The 8483-nt window shown below is 53.1% G+C and overlaps 1 protein-coding gene across 1 annotated transcript; it reads right to left on the minus strand.

Moving 5' to 3' along the window:
* Positions 1-1130: 1130 nt before the first annotated feature.
* Positions 1131-5751, minus strand: GAS1 (growth arrest specific 1). The gene is given in 2 exon segments (XM_040541579.1): positions 1131-1824; positions 1826-5751. Coding segments are annotated over 2 exon segments (1011 nt in total). The 5' UTR covers positions 2288-5751; the 3' UTR covers positions 1131-1275.
* Between the last annotated feature and the right edge of the window lie 2732 nt (positions 5752-8483).

Raw genomic sequence — 8483 nt, forward strand, 5'->3', positions numbered from 1 at the left:
CAAATCTATAAAATACACTGTACATTTGATGTTCTACAGAATACTTCAGTGAATCTTTGTTGCTGGTATCCCTTTAAACATAAAAAGAAATCTGTACCTTTTCAGAAAATAATAGCAAATGTAATTACCTGGCAAATAGGATGTGGATTTAAAACTTTTTATTTTTTTTTTAAATAAATTATCCCCATGGCATACAATTTATAAAATTGTATATACAAAGAAGAGCGACTGGTAACAAATCCCAGTTTTAAATACATTTTTTTTTTTTATATAAGATTTACCAGAGGTCAGCACCCTGATATGACAAGAGGCAATATAACTTTTCAGGATATTTGTACATACATGTTCTTGAGTTTAAAAGTGTCTTTCAAAGATGGCAGTGCAGAGCTCTTTTAAAACAAAAGTTGCATTGTTCAGTATAGCCAACAACTTTGAGAAAAAAAAAAATCATTTTTGTATAGCGCTAGGTTAAAGAGGAAGAGACGGTTGCTGGCAAGCTTTTGTTATAAGGAAGACGTGTGTGCAAGAGGGAGTGCTGTAAACCACCAGACTTACTTGGACTGTTATCTCCTTACACTTAATTAGCGGCAGATGCAGCGTAACCCTCTCTCGGGCATCCCTGCACCGCGAGCAGCGATACTCGGTGAATGCTAATCAAGTTGTTTAACCAGCACGGCAACGGCTTTGGCAGCGAGTGTGGGTAGCTCACCTCTTTCTAACCTTCATGTCAAAATGCTTTTTTTTATAAAAAAAAAAAAAAAAAAAAAGAAAAAAAAAAGTCACCACGACGACCAGCACGCCCCCACTTCTGCTCAAGGCCCGCAGTCCTTCCCCCCGCCGCCGGGCCGTGCCGGGCCGGATTGCACAGTGCACAGCCGGGTGGGAAGGGACGAGAAAGAGGGAGGGGAAGGGAGGGGAAGGGAGGGGAAGGCCAGGGAGGGGGAGGGAAGGGAAGGGAAGGGAAGGGAAGGGAAGGGAAGGGAAGGGAAGGGAAGGGAAGGGAAGGGAAGGGAAGGGAAGGAAGGAAGGAGGGAAGGGAAGGGAAGGGAAGGGAAGGGAAGGGAAGGGAAGGGAAGGGAAGGGAAGGGAAGGGAAGGGAAGGGAAGGGAAGGGAAGGGAAGGGAAGGGAAGGGAAGGGAAGGGAAGGGAAGGGAAGGGAAGGGAAGGGAAGGGAAGGGAAGGGAAGGGAAGGGAAGGGAAGGGGAAGGGGAAGGGAAGGGAAGGGAAGGGAAGGGAAGGGAAGAGGGCACGGCTCGGCTCGGCGTGCGGTCCCGGCTAGAGGCCGGCCAGCAGCCGCAGCAAGATGGAGGCCAGCAGGGCCCAGGCGGCGGCGGCCCGCCCGGCGCTGTCCGCCTGCATGGGGAAGCCGGGCTCGGCGCCCGCATTGTCCTCCGCCTCGTCCCTCCCCTTCTGGCTCGGCTCCTCCTCGTAGTCCTCGTCGTAGTACTCCTCCAGGCCGCCGTCCGAGCCGCCGCTGCTGCCGGCGCCGTTGCTGCCCGTGTCGGCGCCGAAGCAGAGGCGGGCCATGTTCTCCTTGACCGACTCGCAGATGGGCCGCTCCAGCCCGTCGCAGACGCAGTCGTTGAGCAGCACGGCCTTGGGCACGGCCAGCATGTCCTCGATGACGGCGCGGCACTCGGCCGTGCAGCGCAGCCCGTTGAACAGCTTCCCGCAGTAGGTCATGTAGCGGTTCAGCGCCTGGCTGCACCGGCTGTCCCAGTCGCAGCGCCGCCGCGCCTCCGTGCAGCCCATCACGCCGCCGCCGCCGGGGCCGGGCCCGGGGCCTCCCCCGGGGCCGCCTCCGCCGCCCCCCCGCGCCGCCGACCCCGCTGCTGGTGCGGGGCAGGCAGGGCTCGATGGCTCGCTTGGTGGCGCGGCAGTTCTCGTCCTGCGCGCAGTCGCAGTCCTCCAGCGCCGGGCCGCGCCGGGTGTGGTTGAGCTGGATGAGGGCCGCGATGCAGTGGCTGGGGCACCGCCGCCGGGAGGCGGGCGAGCCCGCGGCGGCCGCCGGGCCGTCCCCGCCGCCGCCGCCACCGCCAGCCGGCGGCTGCTGCAGGAGCACCGGGGCGCACGCCTCGGCGTACTGGTTGTAGGCGTAGCTGCACTCGGGCTCCCCCTGACACTGCAGCACCGCCTGCCAGCAGATCAGCCGCCGGCCCTGCACCAGCGAGCCCCGCGGCGGACACACGGCGCCCAGCGCCGCCGCCACGCACAGCCAGGCGGCCGGCCGCGGCCAGAGCAGCCCTCCGCCGCCGGCTCCGTGCCGAGCGGGCGAGCGGGCCACCATCGCGGGCGGCGGCCGCGGGGTCGCGGGGGAGAGGCGCTGGTAGGCGACGGGGAGGAGGAGGAGGAGGAGGAGGAGGAGGAGGAGGAGGAGGAGGAGGAGGTGGTGGTGGTGATGGTGGTGGTGGTGGAGGAGGGGAAGGAGCGGGAGGAGGAGGAGGAGGAGAAGGAGCTGCCGCCGGTGGGAAAGTTTGCGAAACTCCTGCCGACCGTGCGCATGAGGTCTCCTCCTCGCATCAATCCATCCGCGCGGGCTGCGGGCCCCTGCAGCCCCCGGAGCTGGAAGCGGCCCCGGGGCCGGCCCGTGCCCCCCACCCGCTGCTCCCGGCTCGGCGACCGGCGGCGGAGAAGGCGGCCGGAGCGGAGGGAGGGGGCAGTCAGTGCCAGCGGGGGCGCGGGGGGCAGCGGCTCCGGGCTGCGCTCGGGGACTTGCAGGATGCGCCGGGGTTGCTCATGGTGCTGCCCTGCTCCTCGTGCGGCGCCGTTCCTCCCTCTCTCTGCCTCTCTCTCTCTTTTTCCTCCTCTTTTTTTTTGCACAAAATAAATGCCCAGCCGCCGCCGCCGCCGCCTCCTCGGGAGCCTCTATCTCTCCGCTCGCAGCATCTCTGCACATGCCAGCCGCTCCGATCCCATTCACGGTCCCGGCTCCGCTCGCTGGCTCTCGCTCGGCGCGGGTCGCACTTGCGGGTGGCAGGGAGAAGAAATGTCTCTCCCCGTTAGACAGCACGGGGGAAGAAGGCAGGCTTCGGGGTCTCTTTTTCTCTGGGCGACTGATGCTGCTTCTGTTGTCAACAAGCCCCGCGAGCTGCTCTGCGGATTCGTCTGTGGATCTTTTTTTCTCTGCAAGGCTTTAAATACAAAAGTGCCCTCCGAGCAGCAGCAACGTGCTCTGATTAGGCCTCATTATGCATGCATGGAAAAGCAAACAAACAAAAAAAATTAGCAACGCTTCTTCTTTTACACATCCCCCCCAGCCTGCGCTCTCTCGCTCTCTTTCTCCTTTTCTCCACTTTTTTCTCCCTTCGCTCGGCCCCTTTTCCCAGCTTTGCGACTTGCCATTGGTCCAGCCTGTTGTTGAAACTTTCCCCCCCCCCCCTTTTTTTTTTTTCTCTTCCCTCCTCTCTTTACGATCTACTGGAGGGAGGGAAGGAGAGAGGGGGGCTGGAGGGCAGCTCACATTCAAAGCTTGAAAGGAAAGGCTTAAGGAGAGTGACAGCCCCCCGAGGAGCCCCTCCTCCCGTTAAGGCGGCGCGGCGGCGCGGATCGGGCACGGCGGGGCTCTCCCGGGGTTCTGCCCGGTCCCTGCCCGGTCTCTGCCCGGTACCTTCCCGGTGCCTCTTGGGGCTCTCCCCGGAGCACCGCTCCGCGGCGGCGGCGTGGGTCTGCGGGCGGCTCGGGCGGGGATAACGCCCGACCCGCTGCTCGCAAGAGCAGGGAAAAGAAAAAAAAGAGTCTCTAGCCCGAGCGCTGTGTGCACCCAAACTTCCCCCTGATACACGTGAGGGCAGAGCAGGACCTGGCTCGGGGTGAGACCGACTTTGTTCTTGCTGCAATCCGAGCGGAGATCGGATCTCCTGCTTTCGGTGCGTTAGTACGCGGCGGGAGAGCAAAGCTGCCTGTGTTAGCGGTGTGCTGCAACCATGTAAGTACTGCTGCTGCCGTGCCTTCAGTATTGCGACTTTCTCCCCACCTCACGCACCCCCGCCGGCTGTAGGTAGGCACGTTCAGCTCAGCTCCCCGCCGAGATTTGGTGTGCATGGTGCGGGATACCGACCTACGAAGACGCCAGTGACAGAAATACGGTGGATCTCAGTGTAGTGCTTCGGTCATTTGTGATAAAAAGTTGTTTGAAATCTTCTAGTTCGGAGGATGAAATGTGTTTTCATTGAAAGAAAGCTACCCTGCTGACGCCTCGACCACCTTTTACGCTCCCTTTGCTTTGTTTTTAAGGAAGTTGACGGGAAAGTATACATATTAAGGCACAACGAGAGGAGCATAACAAAATAAATCCTGGTGAATTTACCCGTTGCCTTTCTTTTTAGTGCTACCTTAATTCCAGCGCAACGGCGGCTCCGACCACAAGGGGCATCGGTATCTGCTGCCTGTCAAAACTGGCGCTTTTTTTCATCCTGAGACTATCAACTCCATCTGTCACAAAAATTAGGGCTAAATCTATTTTCCAGAAACTCAGGGATCTTGGGTTGCTATGCCGTGTGGATGGATGTCTGTCTGGGAGCGCGTGGAAGGTGGGGTAGTGGTGTGGTGGGGCTGTGAGGCAGCGTGATTGATGAGTTGGGAGGCATTCACGAGCATTTGCTCCATTGTGATCACTTTTACACGCTGCTAGTGCTTCTTCAATACAGTTTTGCCTCTTCTGGTGGAAAAAAAAAAAAGTGCTTGCTTGTTTTCAAATCCATTAAAACTACTTCCAGAGCAACATCCTACTGGTTTACTGCTGTTTATTTTAATTCTTGTTTAATTGTGTGATTAAAAATGTCAGATGCCATTTAGATGGTGCGGTAAATACCCCGTGCTATCGACACTGCATTCGTGCGTTACGGTGCAGCCCTCATCACTGATGGCAGTCCACTGCTGGTGGAAGGCAGGTAGGTTTGTGTGGGTCAGGTGAAGATTACATGAACTGCTGCATGAAGCACTGCTGCACTGCCAGATTGCGAGGGCACCCAGTCCGCGCTGGTGCTGGATATGCAGCCGGAGGGAAGGGGGCACATTTGTTCCAGGCGTGCAGACGGCGTGAGAGGGGCTTGCAACACGGCAAGATTGCAACTCGGCGTGGGACAGGGGCCTTCTGAGCTTCCCCAGCGCAGCAGAGCAGGAACAGCCGCCTGTCCGTCCCCGCGGGGCTGCCCTCTGCGGACAGCTGGGGGATGAGCTCTGCCCCCTCCCAGCTCCTGCCTTCATCTGCAAAACCCATCCCGCTCGGCTGCGCTGCGCTTTCGGACCGGCCAGCAGGCCCGCGGCTCTGCGAGGAGCGGCAGCGGCTGCACTTGGGACCTCCCAGGAGGGGGAGCAGAGGAGCCTTCGCTGCGGGCAAGCATCCTCGCGTGGCTGGGGAGAGGCTGCCCGAGCGGGAGGAGGGTCTCTGCGCGCTCCCGACAGCGCGGGCGCGCTCCCTGGAGCGCGCAGAGCCGGGGTCGGTGCGCGCTGCGCTGCGCCCGCTGACCAGAGGCAGGGCAAGGCGAGAAGCTCCGACAGGTTTGCAGGCAGAGGGGTCCCACACGCCTCCCAGATAAAGAAAGACAAGCTTCACACAGTAACAGCGGTAATTAAAATGGAAACGCTGGCCTCGGAGCTTGGGATTTACTGTCTTTGGTGTCATACAGCTGGCAAAAATATTGCCGTGAAATAGCTGGGCGCTCCGCTTCTCACACCTCGTGGTCACCTAGACTATGATCCTATACAATCCTATTCAGGTCTATACATCCTTTGTCAATAAATTAATTAACATGTTTTAAATACACGCTAGTCTGTCTGTTTATTTAATAAGCATTTGGATTCTGTCCCAACCTGTAACTGCCATTTGGGGTAAGAGCTTCAGGTCTCAGTGCTGTGTTGGAGGAAGGAAGTCCTCTGTGGTACTAAACCTATGGAAATAACTGTCTGGCCTCTCTTCTTGGATGCAGGTTTTCTGGCAACAGAAATAGTTTTGTCAAATTCAGCTTTCCAGTTTTCAGAGTGTCTCTAAAAGTAAACAGGAAGGCAACTCTTGTTCTTTTTCGTGAAGCGGAGCGAAATGTAAAATATGTTTGCTATGTAAAATAAGATCTGATTGTCTTCTGAATTCCAAAATTTGCTATGTTTTCTGCTTGCCATCCTTTCCTGTCAAACATTTAGTTTTGCTCTTTATACCCTCTCCAAATTATTACAGAGTGCCAGTCTTCCATCATGAAGGATCACCGCGGCAGCTAGAAAAGCCAACAGGTATCTAATCTGGATTTATTAAAAACATGGATTTTTTTTTTGTTTAAGCCTGATGTCTTTCCCTCTATTTTATTTCAAGCCCTTTTCAGATGGATTTCATTTCCAACTCATAATTTTTCATTCTTACATTTAAAAAAATGATTTCTCTGACCTATTTTACATTGAGAGTGTTTAGAAACTAAATATGAAAATCAGACAGGCACAAAAGTTGTTGACCTTAAAATCTGGCAGTTCACATTGATGTAAACTATATATTTAGTTAATTCATCTCAAATGATTTCTAAGAACATGAATTTGATTATACTGCCTTTTCTACATATAAAGAGATTTACAACAGCTATTACAAATGTCTGACAGGTGTCCTGTGAATTAATTAGCTGATAAAGATTTCAGTTTGTGCATCTAGTAATATCTCAGTATGTGCCTGATGGAGATCCATATCGAGAGAGCACCCTTCCCCTCAAAGAATCAATTAAATTCTGTACTAACAGATGATTTCACCTGTCAGTGAAAGGTAGCCTCTTACTGAACTCTGTCAGTAGTTCTCTCAATCTTGGCATTGCAGTGCACGGGGATCATGGCAGGAGGTAAGAGTCTTGCTCATACATCCAACGTTCATTCACGAGTGACCAATAAGGTGTCACTCACAGTAGCCTGTGCAGACGAGTGAATATGGACATGCACATACAGCTGAATTCTTGGATTTGATATACCCTTGGAGACCCATAAACAATAACTTTTGCATTCTAAAGTTACAAAAGAAAAACCTTGTGACTTAACAGATTCCCAGCACAGACTGCAGGGGGAAAGGAATACAATGCTTTCCCAAACAAAGTCTGCTTCAATGGAGAAGAAAGGACAAGTGAAGGCACCTGAATGAGGTTCTTGCTCCACTTCTGGAGAAACTTAGTTTTTAGTTGACTGTATGGGACTACGTGGGAGATTGGTATCCAGAGTTGGCCATCTAAATTAGGTATGAAGTCTACCCAACAGTTGTTCATTGACTAGCATGTGCATGGATTTCCAATATAATCATCCCTCCTCTCTCTTCCTTTAGTCAGAAAGAAAAATAATGAGGTGGGACAACAATAAATAATTGCACTGATTGACAGTCACTCCAGTTTGTTGAAGCCTATAGCTTGTGAGATTACAGTAGTTCATACTGTAGGATCAGTCAGATACTGACTAAATTTTTAAGGTTATCTTTGCCAGTGCAAATTCCTGTGAACATTATTTAGGGTATCCAACACATGTCCTTCAGGCCAATTATTTGAAATTTGCTCATATATGTGCAGTCTAGGATTGATCCCTTCCTGAACATGTTGGCCATGTCCACTTGCACGCCAATCAGCCTGGGGCTGCTTTTGACACTCTGTGGTACTGTACAGCCTTCTTCCACTCAGTCTGTGCTGCAGACTGCCAGTAATTTGTTTATAGCAAGGTTCTTGAGCTTATGTGTGCATGCCATCGGCCACAATTTGGGAATGTCTGGGAGAGCAAAGTACCCTGATGTAGCACTGGAGGGTTGTGAGAAGTCTGTGTAGGGTCAATGGTGTGGACTCTGGCATGTGCTATCTGTGGAGGTGTTCCCTGGTTGCCTGCTAGAAGACAGCCTGGGAATGAGCTGACAGGTATGCAGGATAGAAGACTGGGATACTGTTAGTCAGGACAAAAGCCCCGTTGTTTGATGATATTGTCATGCTGTAAGGTTTGCTTTGCAGTCACATGCATACTCAGCACATTAACCTTTGCTGCTTCTTGGGGGCTTCTAACTTTCCTGGTTAGTGTTGGAGCAGCCCTGAAACAGGGAACCTCCATCCCAGTTGCACATAGATTCTTTTAGGCATTCTATCTTGGCACATTGCTGTCTCCAGTTCCTGAAAGGGCAAAGTCTCTTTTTCTCTGACCTGTTATGTACAGATAGTTGGATTTGAAAGGTTGGAATGAGTCAAATAGTTAACTTACACAAGGATTAAAGGTTTGCATAGATGCACTCTCAGCCTCAGCTCTTCCAGAAAGTGAGTGTGAATATTACTATCATAACCTTGGTCATAGGTGAAGTATTACAGAGCCAGCAGAGAACGGGAAGTGGGAAGTGGCCTGGATTCATGGATTTGGAATGAATCTGTCTGTAAGTAATCTACTGTGCTTCGATCTTTGAGGTGCTGTGGGAGCAAAGAATAAAAAGGAGAGAAGACAGTTGTTTCTTATTACAGGAATGGGACAGACATAGAGAAAGTGGAGTGAGCCCGTTTGGA

Source organism: Cygnus olor, chromosome Z (genome assembly GCF_009769625.2).
Source record: "Cygnus olor isolate bCygOlo1 chromosome Z, bCygOlo1.pri.v2, whole genome shotgun sequence".
Lineage (NCBI taxonomy): Eukaryota > Metazoa > Chordata > Aves > Anseriformes > Anatidae > Cygnus > Cygnus olor.